Consider the following 26567-nt stretch of genomic DNA (forward strand, 5'->3'; position numbering starts at 1 on the left):
GCAAGGGAGCTCCCTGGGGTCTCCTTTATGAGGACTCTACCCTCATGACCTAATCTCCTCCCACAGGCCCACACAATCACTTTGGGGATTAGGTTTCATCTTGTGAATTTTGGGGGGGTCACAAACATGCAGTCCATAGCACCTTCATACCCATTAGGGTGGCTAATAAAAAAGACCGACAGTAACAAGTGTTGACAAACAGACTATGGAAACTTCATGCACTCCTGCTAGGGTTGTAAAATGGTGTAGCCACTGTTGAAAACACTTTGAAGTCCCTCTAAAGGTTAATCATAGAGTTACCATATGATCCAGTAATTGTACTCTGAGGTATATACCCAAGAGAAATAAAATTTATATCCACACAAAAGCTTATATAAAAATATTCATAGCAGCATTCATAATTCATAATAGTCAAAAAGTGGAGCCCTGGCTGGTGTGACTTAGTAGCTTCAGTGCTGGCCTGCAAACCAGAAGGTTGCAGGGTCTATTTCCCAGTCAGGGCACATGCCTGGGTTTTGGGCCTGGTCCCCAATTTGGGACATGCGAGACGCACCCAGCTGATGTGTCTCTCATGTATGCATCGATGTTTCTCTCTCTTTCTCCCTTCCTTCCCCTCTCTAAAAATAAATAAACAAAATCTTAAAAAAGTTGAAACAGTCCAAATATCCACCAACTGATGAGTGGATAAATAAAAGGTCATATACTCATACAGTATTGTTTAACAATAAAATGTAATGAAGTACTTGGTGCTACAACATGATGAACTTGGAAACTTCATGCTAACAGCAGACCCAGGACTAGAACACAGGTAGTCTGTCTCTGAGCTGTACACACTGCCACCCCATTGATTTTCACACTGTCACCCCATTGCTTAGGAGCATTCTGGTCATGCCTTGTTGTTTGAGACCATTTCGGGTACTCTCCCTCAGAACCTCCATAACCTCTAGTGTTCCGTGTTGTGCCACAGGGTCAGCAGAGTGCAAAGGAAAGCCGTCAGTGCCATTCACAGCCTGCTAAGTTCTCACGACCTGGACCCACGCTGTGTCAAACCAGAGGTGAAGGTCAAAATTGCTGCCCTTTACCTGCCTTTGGTTGGCATCATTTTGGATGCTTTGCCACAGCTCTATGACTTTACAGGTAACCATACTTTCTGTTTCCTTCTCTGGATTGATGGGGGACCCTGCCAAATGTTCCACTTGAATGAGGTTTCTGTCGTTAGCTCTAGTGCTGATATGGTTATGTGAACAGTTCTGCTCACTGGTGCTCCCCAAACCTTCTTACAGCCCCAATACGTTTTTTTGTTTAAGGCACATAGCCCTGTGTATGTTTTTTATGTAGAAATTATTTGTTCATTCATTCATTCATTCATTCATTGGTCTGGTGGTATATAGTGAACTTTGTAAACTATACACCACAAAGGATGAGATAATAACAGAATCACAATCCCTTTGGAGATTACTACTCCAATGCCTTAAAATAAAGGTACTCCTTATCTTTTCTTTTATGAGTGCTTAAGCAAAGAAGCAGCTGCAAATGAACATAAACAATCGCTCCATGCCAAAAAAATAATAAAGCATGGTGTCCTTCAGCATTAGGACATTCTGCCATAGCAGAGGAATTTTGCCTTTGGTACTAAGAAGCCGATGCTAAGGTTTGGAAGTAGGTAACTCACAAAGAAAGAGAGGAAAGGATGAATTGTCTCAAAGGGTGTGTATTACAGTGTGGATTAGGGAATGTAAATGAAAGAAAATGCCCTGCACCTGAGAAAAACAATCCCATTGCCTACACACACACACACATACACACACAGGACTCTGACCACTTCAGAATGGTTCTTGCTTTTCCCCTAACTCAAGAAAGGTTCTTAGAAATTTCCACTGCCCCCTGGCTGATGAAGCATCCTGGGGTCTGAGGAATGCTCACATGAGCCCAGCATCCCGGCAGGCAATAATCCTTGGAATCTTGGAACCATCCGCATTTTCCTGCTTCCTCTAATGAAAAGTATCATTCATGTGTGAGTAAATTATTTCTAAAATCATTGTTGGTAAGAATTATTTAGCTCATCAAATGAGCAAAAAAACAGCCAAGGAAATGACAGAAGCAAGCTTAGTACACAGGGTGAGCAAGCTGCGGGGTGAGATGCCTAGAGCTTCCTCTCGTAGTGCCCGACTGGAGGGTGAGCGGAGAGCAGAGTCATCTTCAGATTTTTAAGATGTAGTTCAGAGCAGGGTATCTTGCGGACCATTGCCAGAGATTTGCACGAAAGTTTCTAAAAAGTCTCATTTAAAGACCCATCACTGGTTTGTTCCCAAAGCACACACATTGTCCAGAGATTCCTTGCTGATTAGAATTTTCCAAATCAGTTACTTGGGATCAAAACTTTTTAGCACTTTGTCTTTGAACCTTTTAAATCTCAATAATTTCTTTTCTTATGCATTGAACCTTATGCTTGTGATTTAGTAACAAATGGGTAAACAGTAAAAAGTATCCCATTATTAATGTGATATAATACATCTATTGTATATGTAATCTTTAGTTTGATAAACTAATAAGAATATAGTCTTTAAAAAAGATATAGCCCTGGCCAGGTGGCTTAGTTGGTTGGAGCATTGTCTCATATACCAAAAGGTTGTAGGTTTGATTCCTGGTCAGAGCACATACCTAGGTTGTGGGTTCAATCCCTGGTCAGGGCATGTACAGGAGGCAGCTCATCAATGTTTCTCTCTCCCTTCCTCTCTCTCTAAAATCAATAAACATATTCTCAGGTGAGGATTAAAAAAATAAGAAAAATTAAATTAAATTAAGAGGATACAACTTAATTCAAACTCCAGCTCATTTATTACTATATGGGACCTTTGAGGAGATCCTCAGCCTTTCAATGACTTCCCTTTCCTCAGGAGGAAAAAGGTGAAAACGGCGCCTACATCTCAGGAAGCACGAGAACTTCTTCTATAAGAGCATTTTGTGCAGCACATGTTTAGATCCTTCCTTCCTTTTCTTGTACCCGTGGCCCTATGCATGTTTAAAGGAAGTGAGAATGCATCCTCAAATATCCCTATAATATTATCAGGTCTCATATAAGTTCTATGTGTCAATCATTTTACTATTTGTTTAAAACTCCAATTGCCTCAAAACATAATACTGAATTATTTTTTTTTAATTGAGCTCTTAAAAAAAACTGAGTTCTGTTTGCAGAACATTAGCAGATGAAAATACTGTTCACACTCTACTTTTTCTGAAAAATTGAAGGTCCAAATACTGATAATGTAGACAGGTCTAATAAAATATGAGTTGTTAACAGATCAATCAGATGCAAGTGTTTTAACACACTTTTCTAAGCATTTTCTAAGTACTTTCTGTATTTAGAAATACAGAACACTACCAATACTTTTTGGTAGTGTTCTTAAAAACCAACCCTTTGAACCTTTCTGTTTGCATGCCTCCATACCTATGTGTAAAGTATGTCTCTATTACAGATGTGATAAATTAGCATTCACTTCCAACACTTAAAAATTAATAAAGTATTGCTTAATTTATGATAATAGCTTGTCATTCTATAAGATACTTGTTTAATGCTACAATTATAGGTTCCTTTATGTTCAGTTATTATTTAAAGTATGTGAATAAATTTTCTAAATATTATAGGAAAGTGTTACGAAAGCTTTGAGATTTTCATTTTCACAATTTGAAACATTAATTTCTAGCAGCGTCTTGTCCTGGACATTCTGTCTTTTTTATTAGCCTGCTTTTCCCTGTATATAGTAACAGATAAATAATGCTAAACATCAGGTTTAAAGTTACTGTGCTGCCTTTAGGACTGATAGGGACCAGTCACACATTGGGTATTGGGTAGGGGACATAGGAAAGCACCATCTTTGGCTTGACATTACCAAAGATTTTGTTTAAGACTTAAATTTTGGGGTTGGTTTTGAGGACCACTGTTTTTATTTTTTTTATTGTATTTTTCCATAAGACAACTATTTAAAGCAGTTTTCAGCTTACAGCAAAATTGAGGGGAAGGTGTAGAGACTCCCCATACACGTACCTCCTGCCCCCACACATGCATCGCTTCCTCCATTAGCAGCATCCCCCACCAGAATGGTGGGTTTCTTACAATTGATAAACTACACTGACGCACCGTTATCACCTAAAGTGCATAGTTTACATTGGGTTCACTCTTGGTGGTGTACATCCCAAGGGTGTGGATAAATGTGTGATACGTATCCATCTCTGTAGTACCATAAGGAGCTCCTCTGCCTGAATACTCCTCTGTGCTCTGCGTATTCATCCCTCCCTTCCCCCTAACCCTCCACAACCACTTAACTCTTACCGTCTCCATAGCTTCGCCTTTTCCAGGATGCCACGTAAGTAGAATCACATAGAATGAAGCCAATCGGAAAGGCTACAGAAGTAGAATCATATAGTATGTAGCCTTTCCAATTGGCTTCATTCACTTAGCACAATGCATTTAAGGTTCTTTCATGTCTTTTCATGGCTTGCTAGCTCATTTCTTTTTAGTATTGAATAATATTTCATGGTCTGGATGTACCAGAATTTTTTCATCCATTCGCCTGCTGCAGGACATCTTGGTTGATTTAAAGTGTTGGCAATTATTAAAGAAGCTGCTATAAACACTTGAATGCAGGTGTTTACGTGGACATAAGTTTTCAGCTCCTTTGGGTAAAAGCCAAGGAGCACGACTGCATTGATGAAACCAGTGATGTTTGAATTGCAGCTGCAGATCCCCGTGGTGGAAAAAACCGCACCAGTGGTTCGGATGAAGAACAAGAAGGGATCGGTGCAATTAACCAGAATGTGGCACTGGCCATCGCTGGGAATCATTTTAATTTGAAGACAAATGGAACAATGCTGTCTTCCCTGGTATGTTGCCCATTTCTCTAGTTTATTTTTCATTTTATGTCTCTTCCCATCTTCTGATGAGCTTGTTCTCATATTCACCTAGTAGAACCTACCATAGAGTAGGCAGTGAGATTTCTGCTGTATTGCTTGATGCTAGAAGGAGCCACTATGAGGCTGGCAGCTGTGCAGGGAAACGGTGCAGATGAGGCTGCGCATGGTCGGGCAGGGTGCTGGCCCCAGCAGGAGAGTCACAGATCAAATTCGGACAGTCTCAGTGGGCCAAGGTCAAGGCTCAGAAAACCAGGAAAGAGGTGAACCTGGGGAATCAGATTATTGCAGAGGATCAAACCAAGGCTCCCTCAGGTGGGAGGTTTGAGCTATGTTTATTCTATGTATTTCTCATTCACAGTGTGTCTGCCTCCAAAAAATGAGTGAAGGTTACTTGACAGAGACTTCTTAAGCAAAGGTCTTCAGCTTCTCTAGGTTCCCAGAGACTCTGAGCAAAGGCATTTGACTCTGTCCTCACGCACGGACTGTGGGTTTAAAGAGGGGCTCTTCCTGGAATAAACCTTCTGATTCACTTGAGACACAGTCTCTCTCTGTTCCTGGATGATCTCTGACCATCCCTTTGCCAAGTCAGCTCTGCATCCTCCGGCTAGTTTAACTGAGCATTACTGTGTAGAGACTATCTGCGGAGCACGCAACTCGGTTCTCTCCTGGGAAGGCAGCATCTAGACCTAACTTGTCTTTGCTGGATGGCTTTCTTCTCTTTCCTCCAGCATGTAGTCACCCTGCCACCCACATCCCCAGGAAACAAACCCCCATGAGGGTTGGAGGGCCAGAAGGAAGAAAAAGACATTTGACAGTTGACAGCACTCATCCTATAGTTTGGAAAATACTGTGTTTAATGACTTCCTCCACTTTCTAATATCCATCGTAGGAAAGTTAGCTTTTTGAGGTGCCGGGTGCCTTTTACATTGTCGTTTGATCTAAGGGCAAACGCCAAATGTCCAAAGCTCATCTATTAGGAGATATTCCCTGTGAAATTATATCTAAAGATTTCATATCTTCTTATCACCCTACTCAGAAAAACTAAAGTAACGTCATGAGCCCTATCATCCCCATCAACACCGACATTTCCATCACATACTCACAAATACCTCATTGCAAATTCACCACTGTATTCCACTGGGTGTTAGCTACGTCACATGCACCAAGGCTGCGGCCACATACTGTTCTTTGTGCCAATTTGATAAGTAGCAGAAAGGATGCCCAGCACTCTAACATGAACTCTCGTGGCCAATGTATTAAAGGAAATAGCCTGAAGTCCCACACCCACACACCCAGGAAGACATAAATTGTGGTTAAAGTCACATTGCAGAGGACTCCACTAAATTATGGATTTGGTTAATTTGTTGAGCATATTATACTTTAGACTCTGTGACAAAGAAGTTAAATTCTGAACAGTTAGGGCATTTCTGGAACCTAGCCAGGCTAGTTCTCTACTGTAAGACTCTGCTTTAAGTTGTCCAGTGTCCAGATTGAGGCAGAAATACTTAGCAGCATGGGAGCCCCTTTTTATCATTGAGATTGCGGGCATGGGGTGGGGTCAAGGTCCAGGGCAGGCCACCAGACCACAGAGCTCCTGAGGCAGAGAATGTCCAAAGATACGTGGCTAAAAGCCTGGCTCAAATACTGCCCCAGGTGAGCCCTTTGTCCAGGCAGCCCAGCTCAAAGAACACAGCTTCCCCTGTAGGAAAAGGCCAAGTTCGTGGAGACAGACCCTAGCCAAGTTAAAAGTACAGTTAGAGTGTTCTAAGAGATTAACACCCCCTAAAACTTTCAATGTTTCTGTTGCTCACCTTCTTCCCCTGCATTTTTCTCCATCTGCCTGCTTCCAGCCCTATAAGCATTACAACATGCTAAATGCCGACACAACCCGAAACCTCATGATCTGCTTCCTCTGGATCATGAAAAACGCAGACCAGAGCCTCATTAGGAAGTGGATTGCTGACCTGCCATCGATGCAACTCAACAGGATTTTAGATCTCCTTTTCATCTGTGTCTCGTGCTTTGAGTACAAGGTAGGTGTGTGATGGCTCGGTTTTAGAGTCATGTGCATCTCCCAAGTCCCATCCTGTCTTGTCCTTGTCCCCCTCTTTTTGGGCAATGGAGGCATCAGTAATTTTTCTTATTTCTGTATTAAAATCCATACCTACTTGCATATCCATAACCTCTGTAGATTCCACAGGGAAAGGATCCCTGCCTTCTACAGAGAGAGCTCCACTCCCGTGAACAGGATTTAGCCATGGGATCCCCCAGAACAGGGTCTCTGTGTAGCACATGTCCAAAGTGGCTGGAGCCACCTGGAGTACATAGACCTCCCCATGGACAGAGATCTTACCAAACTCAATGTCCTTCTCCCTCTGTCCTGTCCAGGGAAAGCCAAGTTCTGACAAAGTCAGCACCCAAGTCCTGCAGAAGTCAAGGGATGTCAAGGCCAGACTGGAAGAGGCTTTGCTCCGTGGTGAAGGGGCCAGAGGGGAGATGATGCGGCGCCGGGGTCCAGGTGCATTGGATCTGCCCTTCTCTGCTTTCTGTCAGAGAGTTCTGCGCCGTCTGTGGGAAGGAATGTCCTCCCAACATGAGGAGACACCATCACTGACTTAAGGCATTATGGGAATAGAGACCAGCAGGTTTGGGATTCTGCGTATGGAGTGTATAATGTTAGCCCTGTGTCTATCAGGGAAAGCTACTTTCCTGAGGTCACAGGAGCCCCAGAAATGTCCCCAGGGGTGGTGGTTAGAGATCACATCCAAGAAGGGGAGTCACAGTACGAGAGAAAAGGTGTCTCTCTCAGGGCTGAAGCCTCTCCACAGGATATTTGACCTTGTCTCCGTGGAGCATGGTCAGCACACTGGGTAGTTCTAGTTCCGAGATCACCTCCCCAAATCATTCAGAATAGAGGGAAGGGCTCAGGTACCCTCAGTCTTACTGATAGCTCGCCTGATGCAACGGGACATGAAGATTGGAACTTGAAAGGAGCTCAGCTGTTTCAGGGGTGGATGGGCACCTTCATTTGACAGCCACCCTGTCCTTTTCAGTAACTCAGCGAGAACCTCCAGAGTTTCACTGGAACCCTGCATTCATGAGAACATGCTCACCAGCACCCCAGAAAGGCAGGGTTTCTCCTAAAGCTCTAGCTTATAAATCAAAGAGCAAGCCAGTGTGGACACGGACAGGGGCTTTGTCTCTTAGCAGCATCCAGCATGGATTCTAATTAGCCAGAGAAACAATGCTGAGTCCTCTTAGTTGACATTATTACAGCACTTCTGGTTATTTTGGAGGGTTTCACGCTAATCAAATTCTTATCATGCATTTCTGAACTCCTAGGGAATGACCGGTTTTCATGCCTAAGTGAAAATTTGAGATGGAAGAAGGAGCAGACACATTGGCGGCAAGCTAATGAGAAGCTAGATAAGTGAGTCACTCAGCAACTTTGTGCTACCTTTACCTAAAGTTCCAAACTATTTTTCCCAGGCTACTTGTATTACTATTTCCTTACAAGGGTAAGAAACTAAAATCATATTCTATGTAAATTCGGTTCATCCAGGGGCTTGGTATAATCAAAGGTATAAGTTATGATTTCCAGCTCTTAAACATTTATCACATTGATAAACATTTAAAGAAAACAAATATTTAGCCATCTCAGATAGCTTCTCCAAAGCTGCTGCTGGGGATAGCACAGGGTACCCAGGATCACGTAATGTCAATTTGCATTTCCTCTCCAAAAATGTGCACAGACCTGTTCTTCAGAGATGTTTATATCGGCATCACATAAAATTATTTTTTAAAATTGGAAACATTCTAAATGCTCAAGAATAGGGAAATATTAGGTTGGCATTAAAATGTTTTGAAATCATTTTAATGATATGGGAAATGCTTATGATGTAGTTAAAGAAGTAAAAGCAGGATAGACACTTGATTTGAGAGTAGAATCTTAAATCTCTAACTATATATAGTAAATACATTCTTAATTTACTAGAAGGAAATTTACCAAAATACTAGCAGTGGTTTTCTTTTGGAAGTAATTGATGTTTTTTTACTTTATGCTTTGCTTAATTCCTACTATGGATGTAGTATTATGTATATCATCAGAAAAAAAATTATAAAGAAATAAGAAAAATCTTGCTTGGATTGAAATATATGAGATGTGTGTGTGTGTAGGTATGTATATGCACAATAATCTGGATATATGAGGACACAGAACTAAGTATGTTGAATATATAGCACATGTCTGCTCTTCCCCTTAGCAGCAGGTAACCTAACGGATCCCAGAGTGCACTGAGCAAAGCATTGCACAGCTAACGGCACGCCCACCACACACTTGGCACAGCGTAGGAAGGGTATCCCCATGGTGTGTAAAGCACCCATCACAAGGGAGTGGAGGGTGGGGCAGACTTGAGTAACAATGTTAGTTTATAATTAAATATAAGTTACTGTCTTTGTTGTTGCCACAGAATGCGTCATTCTGATCCACTTATAAGACTCTTGGAGACCCTAATTCATTTTAAAACATTAAAGAGATAAACACATTTTTATTATAGATGTTACTTGGAAAGCCCAGTTATTGGTCTTATTAATGACATCCATTTGGTTTAGGTATTTTATTCTTGTTCTATGTCTCCTGAACTGATTTATAAGATACTGGTTCTCAGAGTCCGTAAGTTCTAGACCAGGCAATGAACAACAACAAAAAGCTCTGACCGGTGTAACTCAGTTGGTTGGGCATTGTCCCACAAACTGAAAAGTCACTGGTTAGATTCCTGGTCAGGACACGTGCCTGCCTGGGTTGTGGGTTCGATCCCCGGTCGGGTTGCGAGGCAACCGATTAATGTTTCTCACATCAGTGTCTCTCTCCCTCTCTTTCTCTCTCGCTTCCCGACTCTCTAAAAATAAATAAATAAATAAGTCTTTTAAAAAAGTGTTTTAAGCATGCATGTAGTAGGCGATGCAGAACTGCATAGATGGTTAGGACATCTACTCTATGAGATTAAAAGAAGAGCTTAACAAGGCATGTTTTGCTTGGACGGTGTAAACTGACATTTTGGGAAACCTTTCCCTTTCACTTGCAGAAACAGCGCCATGCTGAGCCTTCTCACTCAGGGTCTCGCAGTTCTCTCTCCTGGGTTCTCGGCCCCTGAACTCCCTGGTGCGCTGCTCACTGTCAGAGCTAACGATCCACCTCTGCAGATTTTCAGGGGTGGTGCCTTTTTAAAATTGCCTTCGTTCCCCTTCCGTCTTCCTTTTTTAAAAGACACCATAGCAAAATTAAGCTGCTCAATTTAGAAAATTTTTTTGGAAAACTTTCTGTAATTATGATAGTGGTGTCTCGCACCACTTTCAGACCATGTGTCAGTCATTCTGGCTCTGTTCCTTTTCGGGCAGTAGTTTCTAACCTGGGCTGTATGTTAGAACCACCCAGGAGCTTTTAAAGCTTCCAGTACCCAGATGTACCTGTGGCCATTTAATTTGGAATCTCCGGTGGTGGGACCCAGCAATCCGCATTTGGTAAAACTCCCCAGGTGATTCTATTGTGCTGTCAACTTTGAGAATCACTATTTCAAAGGAATAGTTAATGGGCTTTTGAAAAGCCAGATTAGCACTGGTGGTGGTCGCAGGACAACACGAGTGTACTAAATACCACCAAACTATACACTCAACAACGGTTAATATGGAAAATTGTGTGTTATACGTATTCTAGCATGATACAAAATTTGGGGGAAAAAAGGAATTAGGATACCCTAGCCCTTCACCATCCGCCATAGCAGCCACCGTAGCAGTAGTATAAGGGGAAGATACACACCGGATTTTGAAGACTGAGTACAGGTGAAAGAATGGAAACTATCTCATCAGTAATTTTTGTAGTGATTACACATTGACAATATTTTTGATATATTGAGATAAATAAAATGCATTACAATTAATTTCACCCATTTTGTTTTGCTTTTTTTAGTGTAGCTCCTGAAAAATAGAAAATGACATATGTGGTCCCCATTGTGTTCCTGTTGGATAGCATTGCTCTGAATCTACACCTATCAGTGAATTAATGAAATGTATTTTAGCTTTTAGAATTTACTTATTTTACACAAATATCATCAATTGGAGAATGAGAAAAACATGTAAAGCAGCTGGGGACCAAAGAGCCTATACTAAGCATGAAATCATTTAAAACTAAGGGAAATATTTATTCAGAGGTATCAATGGCATGAACACCAGTGCCACCCCCACCGTTAGGTGAAGGGGTCTCAAGAGCAGCTGGTGATCCGGATCCAAGCCTTTGGAGCTCACCTCATGACACCCTGACCCCTGTGCTAACAATTTGGCCACTAGGACATCTTTGGAAGGTCAATTTTTTCCACTCCCCTTTCCTGGCAACTAAATTTAGATGATATCCATCTCCAGCTTCCCTTGGATTTTGTGAGAATGGATGAAATTGTGCATAAAACGCTCTGAGTCCCTAAAATGTAACCTAGTAGATAAAGAGCACCAGTCAATTTTCCACTCCCTAGTGGGCAATAGCCAGTCATGAACATCCAGTAGGATATTGGAAGGCCCGCCCCACAGGAATGCAGTCTCGCCTCCCACTGGAAAAGGACAAAAGGCCCGCACTTGACTGTGCAACCCCAAGGCAGCCTCTGAGAAGTCAAGAGACTGCCTCATCCCTGACCCAGTTCTGAAGCATCACCCTTTCCTAATCCAGCAGCATTGCTGTTTGCCAAATTCACATCCCACTCAGTCTCTCCCCCTTCAGTTGGTTGCAGAGGCTCACATGTGGAGATGGTTCTTAAGCATGAAATGCAGGAATGTTCCTGAGGCTTTATGCAGCAGCTTGACTGGCTAGCGTAATTGCTGGTAGCAACCAGTGATTACTTTTCTATCCACCTTGTTATTTCTGTAATTCTCGTCATTATTTATAATAGTGAGAACGAGGATAGATTCAAGACTCTACCTAGAAAATCTTTTTAACCAGACGCCAGTCACAAAAAGCACCCTGCGCTCCTTAGTTACCCATAGCCAGCTTGCTTTGTATTCATCCAAGACTGACTATTTAGAAGATTTCTTTATGCCTTGTTGCATAGATTGCTAGCATTGGGATATGGCCAGGTTTGATATGTGCTTTAATTTGACCTCTTTTTTCTTTCTTAGAACAAAGGCAGAGTTAGATCAAGAAGCCTTGATCAGTGGCAATCTAGCTACAGAAGCAAATTTAATCATCCTGGACATGCAGGAAAACATCATCCAGGTGAGGACAGCAAACACCCGATCTCTTTGGCATGAGTATGTTTACTGAGATTTCACAAAGAATTCTTTAGAGGAACTTGTCAAAGAAATAAACATGATCTCTAAATGCCTTTTTAAAAAGAAATGAAGTTAGGCAGTTTACAAGTGTCCAAATTACAAATTCCAGAGATAATGAACATTCTTCAGGCTTTTTTGACTTGCTGTTCACTTGGAATGAGTTAGGGGCTTTATAAACTGGACCCTTGTAGTTAAATCTGCCTGAGTGTTTCAAGTTTATAATGTGCTGGTGGGCTTATAGTTCAGTATCTAGAATAAGGATGGTTGCTAGGGTTGTTTATTGTTTGTTTTGGGTGGGTCAACTCCAGTTGAATTACGGTTGATGTCTGGTATAGGAGCTACGATTATGACTGGATTCAGTGTAAAAAAGAGTGTGTCTGTTTTGGACACAAATTAGTGACGGAAAGTCATTTGTGCGCTGAATTTGCCATCCCTGCTATAGAAAAGTATAGCATCACTGTGAACAGTAATCACTGTGAACAATACAAGTCATCACATTAATTTCATCTTCTAAGTGAATGTGTCCCAAAATTACCAAGACGTCTAAGTTATATTCGGTTTTTAGTTAACCTGAAAAATTAGTCCTTTATGTGTTTCCAGTGAGAAATCATTAGAGTAGATCCAATGTTTGTTTGGGGGGGGCGTGGCTAGAAGAAGAAAAATTGTTGAAACACAGTGGCATTTTAGGTATCCAACTTTCAGGTTGTCTAAAATCAAGGTAATCCTGGTACAAAAATAAAGATAAAAAGTATGTGGTATTGTTGACAACTGAAACGCTTGGCATCCCATTGGGTATATCTTTATGTAATACAACTTTGAGTGCTGCGTACTTAATGCCAGTCCTCAACATGTATTTGCAGTTTTCAGAGAAAGCTGAAACTTGTCATTATCTCTGGTGGTTTTAATCTTACTGTCTCTAATAAACAAACTCGTATGTAGAAACGTCTCTGCCACCAAGCAGCCCCTATTGTTCTGGGAAGCCCACAGTTGCGTTTTGAAGCTCAAGGGAAAGCTGTGCCTGGTATACAAAGAAAGAACATTCCAAAAGCTTTTGCCCAGGGTGGGGGAGGTGTGCCTTATAACTTAGTTTATCAGCCCAGAATTAGGCATAAACCCCAAATAAATTGGGAGTTTGGGAACAAAATCTTTTGGAGATGGGTCTTCGGTTCTCATGCTAATGGATGTATGCAGTGCTTTACGAAACCTTGTGATCTCAGATCGAAAGAAATAGGACTTCAGCCATCCCTGTGCTAGTTGTCAAAAGTGTCTGCTTGTGTCTTCACCCCTCAGTGCCCTGGCACAGCCCAGGGTTCAGTGATGCTCTTCTTCCATTTCCCCAGGCAACCTCCGCTTTGGACTGTAAAGACAGCCTGCTGGGAGGTGTTCTCAGAGTCCTGGTGAATTCTCTGAGCTGTGATCAGAGCACCACCTACCTGACTCACTGCTTTGCAACACTCCGTGCTCTCATTGCCAAGGTAAACACGGATTGCTTGTTTTCTGACTCTTAATTAAGAGTTAAGATTCTCATCTGGCTTCCTACATCTCCCTTCAGGTGTACCCAAACCCACAGAGTATTCTATTGACGCCGCAGTGAAGGTCTGAAGTCTCCCCTAGAAAGAAAGCAGATGCACCATGGAGACGAAAAACAGGGGCCCTCACACTTGCAATGTGGGCTGAACTATAGAAGTTTGGACTGGCCACTCACCGGAGATATCAGAGCAAAAGTGCATTGAGCAACTTTGCCTTGCACTCTTGTCTCTAATACCTCATCTGAGTGAGATTGAAGTTCTATGCATGTCACCCATTAGTAAGTCGTATAAAAATGTCATGTCATAAAATGTCAGAAAGTTTAGAAATAAATTTTTCTTTTTCTTAGCCCAAATATAGATATTCCTTAAGTAAAGTGGTTTAAGGCAGTTCACATTCTCCCCCTTTATTGCAAATCTCAGTTGATGCCTTCTACATGAGATCTTTCCATTTAGAAAGTGAAATTCTGCTTTCCCCATGCAGAATCACTTTCTCTTTCTTAGTCACCAATAATTTTTAGGGAGTCCAGTAAGGCAGGATGATTCCTTCAGAGTTGTGACTTTGCCGGTGAATGCAACCTGGCTGACAAAGCAATTAATTATGCAGCCGTTCTTCGTTGTGCGGTTCATAATTAAATCTTAAGTCAACTCCATCACTTCAATTCATCCTCTGAGTCAAGTAGCTCATTATCTTTATGGAGCCACGCATTAACTTTTCTGGGCTTTTTGCTTGTCCAAGCAGACATTCGCATAGTTCAACAAGCATCCAGAAAGCATATGAAAGCAAGTGATGCCTAATAGCCCCTTATGTCTCTCCTAGTTCGGCGACTTGCTGTTCGAGGAGGAGGTGGAGCAGTGTGCAGACCTGTGTCAGCGTGTGCTGCACCATTGCAGCAGCAGCATGGACGTCACCCGGAGCCAAGCCTGCGCCACCCTCTACCTCCTCATGAGGTTCAGTTTTGGAGCCACCAGTGTAAGAGCTCACACCAGAAGGGTGATCCAGATTCAACAGAGAAAGTCAATGCAAAGCACTGGTTGAGGAAAAGTTCGCAGGGTTGCAATTTACTTCTTCCTGTGTGAAGAAACAATCAAGTATGCAGATGGACAGCAGCCTTTGTTTGAATTTGCATTCAAAAGTAAAATCAAAACTGATGAATGCGGTGGTTTCCACATGCATGTTTAAATAAAAAAGATAAATGAATATATGTAGATTAAAAGTTGGCATCTGTAGGGAAAAATACAACAGGCAAGTTAAGAATTCAAAAGAATTTGTCCTATTTATAAAGTTTGCTTAACTGGTTCCATAATGACCTGTGGAAGGTGATTATTATCATTACACCTTAGTTTTCATTGAAGCTTAGGCGGCTTTGGAGTTGTTTTATTGCAAAAGATTCAACTTTTGCTTTAGCTTGTCTAGAGATTGATATGTTCAGTTGGAATTTACATTTGTAGTCATGTTAATGGGCATGCTCAAGTGATATTAAAAGATAAATTGGCCCATGGGAGAAAGCAGTGTTCTCAGAATGTATTAGGTATAACTGTTTAAAAGAGGACTTTAGAATAGTCATATTTCTACATGGGCCTGGAAGGAAAGGAGAAACAGAAAGTCACCGCCTACCCAGAGTCCAGGATCTTGGAAATCCCAGCCATTGAGAGAGATCCTGTTCCTCTTTGCAGTTTAATTAAAATTCCAAGCAGAAAAATCTTGGCACAAAAGGAGACATCCTGTGACCCAACTTTGTAAGAAACTTCTAGCCTGGCAGCATGGAGGCTGCCCAGGCCCCAGTGAAAATTTAAAGGGAGCTGACAGATTTACGTCGGAGCAATATCCTTTTAAACCATTTAAACAATATGCATCTTATACAAAGTACACCTCATCTTTCATGGAGAGAAAAGAAGATGATTGAAACTGCGTAAAACATTGGAGTTATTGGTGTCTGTCTCTACTGTCTTCAATTACCTACTAGCTGAATGCCTCTTATTTGTTCCATTGTTTCTTTTCCCTAATGCAGAACTTTGCAAGAGTAAAGATGCAAGTAACCATGTCTCTGGCATCTCTGGTGGGCAAAGCGTCAGACTTTAATGAGGAGCACCTGAGAAAATCCTTGAGGACGATCTTGGCCTATGCGGAAGAGGACGAGGCCATGCAGACGACACCTTTCCCCACCCAGGTAGACTGAAGAACACTCCTTGTCTCACGACTGGGTGGGGATCAACCACTAATAAATACGTATGTGTATATACATATATATGAATTTATGCATATGTATGTATGTGTGTATACATATGCATATATACACATACCACAATATAGTTATATATAAAATATATAGATATATATTTATAAAATACGTAAATATTATATATATATAAATAAAAATGTAGAACCTAAGCTGAGGTCCTAAGCTGCTTCCCGCTTGGTATAAAAAGCCCTGATGTTCTAGATAACAGTTTAGGGCATTTCAAGTTGCAAATAACTGAAACTAATAGTTCAAACTATGTAAATAGTGCAACTAGTTCAAACTATTTTTTTTTAAAAAAGGTAACCAAGAGGGGAAAATAGGATTCAGGATTCAGGGCTAATTCCTGTGTCCTAAGGGCCAGTGCACATCTGGGCCTCAGGAGCACCTGTACCTGCAAAGACGAAGGCTCCAGAGGACCCTGTCAATGCTGCCTTCCATTTGCAATCTTGACTCTTAGAGAAGCCTGCTCCTGGCTGCCCCTTGCACTTTCAGTGCGGTCCTGACTCGTTGCCCTGGACTACATACAAAGTAAAGATTATCTGGGCCTTGTACACTCACCTTTTGCAGGTAGAAGAACTGCTCTGCAACCTGAATAGCATCCTATACGACACAGTGAAAATGAGGGAATTTCAAGAAGATCCTGAGATGCTTATGGATCTCATGTACAGGTAAACTTCTCTGACACAATCAGGAGGGGGTCACTTGTGCATCTAGGGTTTGTCACAGTAGGGCTCCTGTTAATGTAATGATTATCACAGGCTCTGTGGGCACACTGTTTTGGATGACATCCAAAACCGTATATAGAAATTGGTAGAAATCAATCATTCAGAGTAAGTTGATTCATGTGCAAGTTGTCAGGAAGATCTCCCGAACTGAAAGTAAGATGCCTATTTTCTAACACTATCTCCTGCTTACCATAGGATGAGAGAAGAGAACTATCAACTGTTATATGAATTACTTCCTATACAATTTTTTACTATTCTATTAAAACATACATGTACAGTTTTATTTAAAAATCATATTTTACTCTGTAGTTTAAAAATACTGCCTTACAGCCCTTCTTCAGGAGAAACTACTTACAGAAGCAAATTGTTCTGATATGGTATAAAAATGGTAGTACTTTTGTCCCCTGTTATTTTGAGAAAAAGGAAAGAAAAGGAAGAAACCTGCTAGAGATCCATTAAAATACATATGGTTTGCCCTGGCTGGTGTGCCTCTGTGGATTGAGCCCCAGCCAGCCTGTGAACCAGGAAGTCTCCTGTCCAACTCCTCGTCAGGGCACAGGCCTGGGTTGCAGGCCGGGTCCCCAGTTGGTGGCGTGCAAGAGGCAACCAATCAATGATTCTCTCGCACATCCATTGGTTGCCTCTCACACATCCATGTTTCTCTCCTTCTCTTTCTCCCCCACTTACCCTCTCTCTAAAAACACAAATACAATCTTTACAAAAATAAAATAAAATAGATATCATTTTATCAGGTCTTTTTCCTCCCATAAAGCTTTAATTAAATGCTATTTCTTGGAGTCCAGAACACCTTAGACATGGAACGAAAACAGCTGGACTGATAAATGTTGGCCTTTTCTCTTGTATTCTGAATGTGTAGGTAAAACTCTTGGGGAAAAAAATTCTTAGAAAAACCAAGTGGCCATACACAGTAGAAAAGCAGTGTCATTAAGCAGTTGTCCTTGAAACTCTCCCACTCTGCCCTCAGAATTGCCAAGAGTTACCAGACATCTCCGGATCTGCGGCTGACCTGGCTCCAGAACATGGCAGAGAAACACACCAAGAAGAAGTGCTACACGGAGGCCGCCATGTGCCTGGTGCACGCAGCTGCCTTAGTGGCTGAGTACCTGAGCATGCTGGAGGATCATAGCTACCTGCCCGTGGGCAGCGTCAGCTTCCAGGTGGGGGCAAGTTCAGCTTTTCCTTTAGAGCGGCGGTTCTCGACTGGGGGTAGTTTTGCCCCGCAGGCTAGAAGGCTTTTGAATATTTCTGGAAGCATTTTTGGATGTTACCACTGAGGATGGGAGGGTGGGCGCTACCGGCATCCAATAGGTATAAGCTGGGGATGCTGCTAGACTTTCTAAATATAATGCTTAGGACAGTCCCCCTCAAAGAATTGTCTGGCCCCCTCAAAGAATCAATAGTGCCAAGGTTGAAAAACCTGCTTTAGTGTATTATATTTGCCTCTTTGTGTTGCTGCACCATCTTGGTTTGTTTTTTAAATTATTGATTACAATAAATGTAGAGTTGATAGGCACTTCACACATTCCCAAACATTTCACACCTGTGATTTCATCTGACCTCCCCACCCACCAGTGAAGCAGGCAGATAGGGAAGGTATTACTACACCCACTTCACAGATAAGGAAGCAGAGCAAGTTTTCTAAGGTTATTTAAACTCTTTCTCACAGACCTGTGAACCATGAGAACATTTTCCAAACATTGGAGAAATGATCTTCCTTACGGCCCATTCCTTGGATTACAGTTCCCAACTCTGTAGTATCCCATTCCCTAAGCCAAAAACCAAGGAAGAACCAATTTGATGTGGGAAGGGAAAAGGGGGATGAATCAGTGCATTCTTATGATGAGCTGAATGTTCCCATAGTTAGCAAAGGGAATTCGTTTGCCAGGCCTGAAAATTGATTCAAGCAAGAATGCTAAGTAGCCACTGGGACTGTTTTTACTAAATAGTTTAGCACAGTATTTAGAGGAGGAAAAAGTGTTAGGAGTACTGTTTGTTTGTTTTTTATGAGACATTATCTGTAGGAATGACCAACCCTAAAACCACAAACAATATAGTTAGTACAGTAATTAAGCCCCTTTCAAGCCAGACTCACAAAATGATAAGTGTTTGTACTATTATTATTTGAATTTGCATGACTGGTTTTGTAAAAGGCTTTGTTCTCATTATTGTTCTTCAACGCACTTTTGTGACGCTGTGTGAAGCAGAGGGAGGGCAATTGAAAGTAGCTTTCACCGGCTTAGAAAGGAAATCACTGAATCTGCTGCTGGTAGAGTCCGGAGCTTCTGATTTCCCAGAATACTGTTCACCTGCCACTCTGGGAATGCCTCATATTGTTAACTCCTCTTTTCTTACGGTCTTCGTAACAAAAATTTCTATTTTTTATCCTCAGCAAATAAACTTTCTTCTCAACTTAGCAATATTTGTTATAAAAGCCAAAAATTAAATCTCATTCAAAAAGCATAAAATATCACATTAGTTTTGTATCTGCTTCTTTCATCAAATTTATTTTGGTCATTTGTTATTATCAAGGGTAAATATTATAAGTGCTAGTCTTTCAATACCCAGAAAAATCTTTAGGTTTATCGCTTAGCTTTGAATTGTATTGTCCTCCTTTCTTGTTTCATTAACAGAACTATTAGTATTCTTTTATGCTTTTTCCCAATTATTCTATTTTATTTGATATCTATCACTTTAATAATTATTAAACCTTACAATTCTAATTTCATCTAGAATTTGGTTGATCTGCTTATACTGAGTCAAGCCTGGGCAAGATAGAATAGTTATTCTAGAAGCTACAGGAAACCCCACATTGTCCTGACATGGGGGTGCATATAGCTCTACTTTTTCATATTCTTTATCCATTCTTTCATTCATTCTTTTCAATGATGTTTATTAAGCACCTATTCTGTCCTCATGAGTTTTACATTCTGGCCAGGTAAAATGACATATAACTATTTCACTCCTTATTCAATTATAATTATGATAAAGGCTATAATAAAAATGCTGTGAGTGTTTATAATGTGACCAAGCCTGGAGGTCAAGGGAAGCTCAGAAAGACAAGGAAGGTGAAGGGGAAGGCAGAAGGAGCTGTGAAGTGTGAAGTCTTCATGATACACAAAACATGGTGAGTTAGGTGTTAGATACAGAAGAGAAGCAAAATTATGTTGATGCTTAGGCACTAATTCTCTTTTCTCTCAAATGAGACATACCAAATTCATTTGGCAATGTATGCTTGCAAGGGACAAAACACCAAACCCAGAGTGAACAAAGGTAAAAATGGAATTTATCAGCTTGCATGAGGGAGGTGAGCCTGGAGTAGCACCTGCCAAACTGGACCTGAGGGCCCAAACAATGTCATCAGACCTCAGTGTCAACACCATTTCCTGTCTCTGCTTTCTGTTATGTTGCCTTCATTCTTCACAGGTTTCCCACACTTACTGAGAAATATTTAGGCTTACATCTTCCCAGGTTCAAGTCCAGGAGAATAGACAAGTGCCTCATTTTTTTCTGGCAGTTGCTGAGAAAGTCTCAGTGCATCTCATTGGTTCTGATGGGAACATGTCCTTATGCCTGAACCAATCATAATGGCCAGAGAAATGGAATGAGAAGTGGAATTGGCTGGGCCAGAGTTGAGGTCCACACCTGGAGTTATGGATGGCTCCCCAGGAGGCTTTACTTTATAGAAGGGTGAAAGAATTCTGGCAGCATTAGTAACAGATGTTCAGTGTTGAGTTCTTAAATGCTTTGTGCTTTAGTTTTCAACCTTGTTCTGCTCCAATAAAATGGAATTTTTGGAAAAGAATAATAAACTGGAGATGATAAATCTGTGAAAAGAAAATAACTTTGAGGCCACCGAATTCCAAGGAACTGAGATCATTGAAATCCTATGCTCTGGAGTACACTATTTACTTCACAAATGTAGATGTGAATACATTCTCAGATGCTGCTGTTACTTTTACCTCCTAATTCTGAAGCCAGGGAAGTCTGTCCAGAATCTTTTTCCTATGACTACAGCTATTGAAACTACTTAATCTCAAATCTGTTCCTCTGCATGTAGACAATTGCATACAATTCTGAAAAGTATTTGGTTTTTGGGTTAGATTCTTTTGAATGAATCTTTTGGATTTTCTGTTATCTCCAATTCAGAAACTTCATTATAGAGAGAACACATTTGGAAGAAAGACGGCCACAAAAGATTCTGAAAGCCTCCTATATCCTTAAAACTACATTACAATATTGGGTGTGAAGATATGGGACCATAACAACTGTTTTTTCCTTGATTGCTAAGGTTGATTCACTTGATCCTGCTAGCCAAGCTAGGAGGCAGACAGATCTTTACTTTAAAAGCCAACTCTGGTCCATTGATAGTGGCTGACTAGAGTACTATGCTAAGAAGACTGTTGAGACTCTACCTAAGCTTCAGGGGAAAGAGTGCTATAATTGATTAGTTATGCCTGCCATGAGTGCAGGAAAAGAAAATAGTGGTATGTGTGCTGTGAAATTTCTTAAGCTAGAAAGATTTCCCATTTTGTCTATGTTCCACATTCATTTCTTCCACAGCTGTGAGACAAGTTGAAGAAAACGACTCTTCTCTTGACCTGTCAAGAGTATGAGAGTCACTGCCAGGGCCAGAGCTGGGGAGAGGCAAGCAAGGCACATAAGGCATGGAGTTTAAGGAAATAGATTTTAAGGAAGCATTCTCAGGGTCAAGCAACTTGATGGTCAGCACTTACACCGCCCTGAGAGTAAGTGCAGCCCTGGGGTCATAGTGGTTCACCCTAGCCCTGGCCTCACTCACTGTGTTCTCTGCCAGAGACTTTAAACTCCAGTTTATGCAAAGGAAGTATGTAGGAAGTAACAAAATGTTTGGGGGTGGAGGGAGAAAAACTTCTACATTACCATAAAAATTTCCATAGAGAAGACATTCCAGTTTCCTACTGGCATATAACATTATGGCTATTCATGTAAAAATCAAGGCGGTAGTAGCAACATTCTTCAGAAAACACCCTGAAAACTAAGAGGTTCACTCAGCTGGTGAAACAAGGCATCTAGTCAACTGTTACTTACTTTTTGCTTTTTAAAAACATGACCCCAGCTGGATGTCCCTTAAGGTCGTTTCACTAAACTAACTCTACTGTTTTTGCATTGAGGTAAGTATCCTCTATACATCTCCTAATGGCTATTAAAAAAAGAAAACTGTGGGATTTGAAGACCGGTTCCTCACTTGTCCTCTCGGAGTGCACGGCAGCCAGGGCTCTTCCCGCAGAACCACAGGCCTGTGTAACGTCAGGCCTGCTGCAGATCTTTGTGCGTGGCTCTCAGTCCCGCGTTTTGGATTTCTGTGGTGCCTTTTGTTAGTCTGGTTTCCCTGTTCTCTGAACTTGTACTGTGGTCTGTCTCAGAACATTTCTTCCAATGTGCTGGAGGAATCTGCCGTCTCTGAAGACACCCTGTCGCCTGACGAGGACGGCGTGTGCTCCGGCCGGTACTTCACTGAGAGCGGCCTGGTGGGCCTCCTGGAGCAGGCGGCCGAGCTCTTCAGCACGGTGAGCACACAGCAGGTCCAGGAGCCTGGCCCCCATGTTTGGGCTGAACTCCTGATGCTGTGAATGTGGCCTTAGTGGCCAAGCCAGTCCCACTTCATGACAACACATGCAGGGGTGTGCAGGGGTGTGTATGACAACACATTGCCAGGGGGACTTTGGTGGATGCAAATTACATCACCTCTCAAGGGAGGGGAGAAAGCTTTTCATCACCGCAGCAGTCTGGTTTTACCTGCATGCTCATTGGCCGGGCAGCAGTTTCGCAGTGTTATTTCCTTTAATAGGGGTGGAAACAAAGCCACGGAGAGGTGACATGGCTTGCCCAGGGTTACACAATAAATGATGAGGCATGTTTTCACTGCCTCATCTTCCCTCACATAGAGGAAAACATTAGGGTGGCACCACAAGGAGGAGAGGGAAGGGATAAATAGGCAGCATCTTTCTTCCTAACAACTGACTCATCCTCAGGATCGCCACAGGCCAGATCCAGCCCCCAGAAAGCAGGGAGCAGAAACCATGGAGACCCCTTCTTAGCCCCGTCTGGGTGTAAACACTCCTAGTAAGAGAAAACACGTACAGATTAAACCAGCACTTTCCAACCTTTTCCGTCTCACGGCACACACAAACTAGTGACTGACACTGCGGCACACCAGAAGTATATTTGCAGCTGCTCTGACAACAAAATAGGTATAATTTTGATTCATTCACACCAGATGGCTATTGTTGTACTGGCTGTCGTCATTTTTTTATTTGACTGTCAAAGGGAAAAGAGGTCAGCGCCCCTGACTAAATAGTCAGGTGTTGCGTGTTTTTAAAATATTTGCAGCTCACCTGCTGTGGCAAACTGGTCGGAAATCACTGGATTAAGTCACTGAGATTCAGGGCAAGGGGGAAAGTATTTTAATAATTTCCATCTTCCTTCACATTTTAAGCCAAGTAAATATTTAATACTTCACTATATTTAGATAATCCAATTTTGTTTTCATCCTTATATTTTTCTTTCTTTCCTACTTTTCAATTCCAAGTTTCCAACCTACAAACCTCTATGTATTTTAATTATTGTTTTAACTATCTTCTTGCTTCTTTTTTCCTGATTTACTTTTCAGGATTCAGAAAAAGTCCCAAATACTCCTACTGATATTTTTCCTGAAATTTAAGAAGACCAACTATTACAATCCTACTAACTCCTTTCAGGCATATATTGAATATCTGGTCATCAGTGGGCGCCTGATTACATTTAAATATGCTAAATCTGCCGTCCTGAACTGCTCTTCTCATCTCTTGGCCTGTTTTTTCTCTCTGAAAACCCTTTTCCCTGCTTAACAGCATTATGCGGAACCATTTAGCATGTTCAATGTGAGTGCCCCAACCATCCTGAAGATGCTCAGATGTCACTCCTGTTCTGTAAAATATTGTGGTGCCAATACTGAACCCATTCTCCAGTGCATAATGAATTCTGGTTGCTCTTCCAACTTTCCAAGGATTAAATCCTCTTTGATTTTCTTCTCTTTCCAAGGGTGGATTGTATGAGACAGTTAATGAGGTCTACAAACTGGTCATTCCCATCCTAGAAGCACATCGAGACTTCCGGAAGTTGACCTCCACTCACGACAAGCTGCAGAAGGCCTTTGACAGCATCATTAGCAAGGTATCTGGGGATCCTGGCCAACACTGTTACCTGGTGGCAGCAGGTGACCCTGTCCCAGAGATGCTTAGCCCTCCATCCTCTCTAGGGAATGATTTACCTTGAGCACATCATTACCACAGCTCTCACCTACCAAACAGGAAAGGGCTGGGAATAGACAGGAGGACTGACCCTGATTCAGAGTATGAAAGGAGGCAGCTTGAATTACTTTACAAGCAGGAAATGTGAGAATCTTTTAATCTCACTTAAAAAAAGCCCTAGAAATTTTTCATGGGATTTCTTTTGTTATCGCTTCCAAAATTCATTCCATAAACATTAAATTTTTTAAGGAGTGATTTCTGTTTATATTTTCCACAGGGGAAAAATGCTTTATAACACAACAATAAAAGACTCCTGTCCTTTTCAATTCAATAGGTTCTCATAAATTACATAACTGAGGAGAGGTTTTCTTGTTTTGCTCATTAGGGTCATAAGAGAATGTTTGGAACCTACTTCCGAGTTGGCTTTTATGGATCCAAATTTGGGGATTTGGATGAACAAGAATTTGTTTACAAAGAGCCTGCAATTACCAAGCTTCCTGAGATCTCTCATAGACTAGAGGTAAGAGAAGCGACTTTGTGTGCTTAACATTGTATACTTTACCAAAAAAAAAGTTAGACTTGGTCATTACAAAAAAACAAAGGGTCGTGGATTCATCTTTGATCGATATATAAAATTTTCCACTTTGCATATAGAATATGAACATATTAGGTGAGATCATGAAGTAAAGCAAGATTTGATAGTTTTCTCCTAAGCTTATGTGTATACTTGTCAAAGTTTGTAAATTTACAGGGTGAATATTTTCAAGACTATCCAAAAATTCAACCAAAGTCATATGCTTTCTTGGAACCCTTTCCAAATTTTAGTCATAGTTTTTCAGGTTGAAGATTACCTTGACTTTGAAGTAATGTGGCCAAATTACTGAACCATCCTTAGAAAATTCTGTGGCCATCTTTTTGGTGTCACTGGACAACACATCCCACTTATGACACAGAGATGCTCCCAGTAGCCACACCGTGGGCTATGGCACAGCAAGCTCTTCCTGCTGGTCCACGGAGAACCCCATTTTGGGCAATAAGAGTCAGTACCCCAACCAATGGCTGGCAGCCCCAAGTTCAATCTGCCGTTTATATATGATCTGTGTGGTAGTGGAAGGAAGCAGCATGTTCCTGGAGGAGAGGCTGAAGAAAAAGGGAAACAGCAAAAAGAAAAGTGAGGAAAAAGGAAGCAGACATTGAAAGAGCCAGGTACTTAGAACTTAGGAGGAAAGTCAAGGGGTGCCCCCAAAACAAAACCCTCTCTCAGGGTGAATAAGTGGGGTCCACTGAACTAATGACAGCAATTAACCAGAGATTCACTCCTTATACTTTCTTGTTATTGCTTTGAATTTATGCCCTACTGTGGCTGTAAAACTTAAAACACTTTTGTTGCCAGATTTCTTCTTACACTATCTTTCATGCCAAATAAAACAAAGGTCTCTAATCCTTACTTTACTCTAAGAAGCAATGGCCCAGAGTGGCTGGGTGACTTGCCCAGAGTCATCGAGCTCAGAGAAGAACTAGCAATTGACCCCAGGAACACCTGGGTTCTTAATGTGTTTCCCCAACTTAGGACTAGAAGCACATGTGTTTTCTTCTTTTGCACTGTGTTTTGTCACATTATGGAAAGCCTAGTGACCCCCAAGTCCCTAGGGTACACCAGGCAAGAAGTAAATAGTGCCATACCCCTGGGGCGGCTTCAGGAATGATGATGGCGCTCGTTGAGTTAGAGGTGAAGTGTACACACTCCAGGGAAACATGTAAAAGTTTGTGATGACAGACTTCCTTATGTTTTTATTTTTGTCTCAGGAAATGCTGGACTTACCTCATTAGATCAGAGAGACTTTCAGTAATCAATGAGCAAATTCTCCCTTATTCCAACCTTGTTCCGCTTCTGAGAGATAAAGAGTTGCATTAAAATAACCTTTATAATATGTTGGTTTCTCTTGCCTAGGGATTTTATAGTCAATGTTTTGGTGCAGAATTTGTGGAAGTAATAAAAGACTCTGCTCCTGTGGACAAAACCAAGTTGGACCCTAACAAGGTAAGGGGAAATTTGCGAAAAATAACCATCAGGCTATGATTCCCTTTGTTCTACCCCAGGAAAATAAAATGACCTCCTTGGTTGGACTCCCCAGGTCATTTCAATGTAGCCAAATTTTTCTGTCAAGAGTTCAACTACTACTTGGTTACATCTTTAAAAAACCACCCTGACTAATGTGACTCAGTTGGTTGGAGTATAGTCCCATAAACTGAAAGGTCCCAGGTTTGATTCCTGGTCAGGGCACATGCCTAGGTTGTGGGTCAGGTCCACAGTTGGGGCGTATACAAGAGGCAACCAATCGATGCTTCTCTCTCCCATCAGTCTCTCTCTCTCTCTCTCTTTCTCTCTCTCCCTCCCTCCCTCCCACCCCCCACCTTCTTTCCCCTCTCTGAGCATGTCCTTGGGTGAGGATTTAAAAAAAATCCATACTCAAAGGTAGGAATCATAATAAGCTACTACTTATTAAACACCAACTGTGTACCTAGAGCCACGTTAGGCCCTACATACCTCATTTCATTCTC

The 26567-nt window shown here is 41.6% G+C and overlaps 1 protein-coding gene across 4 annotated transcripts in view; it reads left to right on the forward strand.

The window, feature by feature from the left end:
- DOCK8 (dedicator of cytokinesis 8) overlaps positions 1 to 26567 on the forward strand; it is a 213691-nt gene that overhangs the window by 167467 nt on the left and 19657 nt on the right. For all 4 annotated transcript variants that reach the window (XM_045191179.3, XM_024555137.4, XM_045191172.3 and 1 more), the window contains 15 exons: positions 968 to 1137; positions 4736 to 4881; positions 6762 to 6944; positions 7300 to 7429; positions 8254 to 8341; positions 12070 to 12166; positions 13563 to 13697; positions 14569 to 14721; positions 15761 to 15919; positions 16559 to 16659; positions 17702 to 17894; positions 22140 to 22283; positions 23797 to 23928; positions 24391 to 24525; positions 25957 to 26046. In XM_045191179.3, the coding sequence (XP_045047114.2) occupies positions 968 to 1137; positions 4736 to 4881; positions 6762 to 6944; positions 7300 to 7429; positions 8254 to 8341; positions 12070 to 12166; positions 13563 to 13697; positions 14569 to 14721; positions 15761 to 15919; positions 16559 to 16659; positions 17702 to 17894; positions 22140 to 22283; positions 23797 to 23928; positions 24391 to 24525; positions 25957 to 26046 (2056 nt within the window). The remainder of the gene's footprint in view (positions 1 to 967; positions 1138 to 4735; positions 4882 to 6761; positions 6945 to 7299; positions 7430 to 8253; positions 8342 to 12069; positions 12167 to 13562; positions 13698 to 14568; positions 14722 to 15760; positions 15920 to 16558; positions 16660 to 17701; positions 17895 to 22139; positions 22284 to 23796; positions 23929 to 24390; positions 24526 to 25956; positions 26047 to 26567) is intronic.

Source organism: Desmodus rotundus, chromosome 1 (assembly GCF_022682495.2).
Source record: "Desmodus rotundus isolate HL8 chromosome 1, HLdesRot8A.1, whole genome shotgun sequence".
NCBI lineage: Eukaryota > Metazoa > Chordata > Mammalia > Chiroptera > Phyllostomidae > Desmodus > Desmodus rotundus.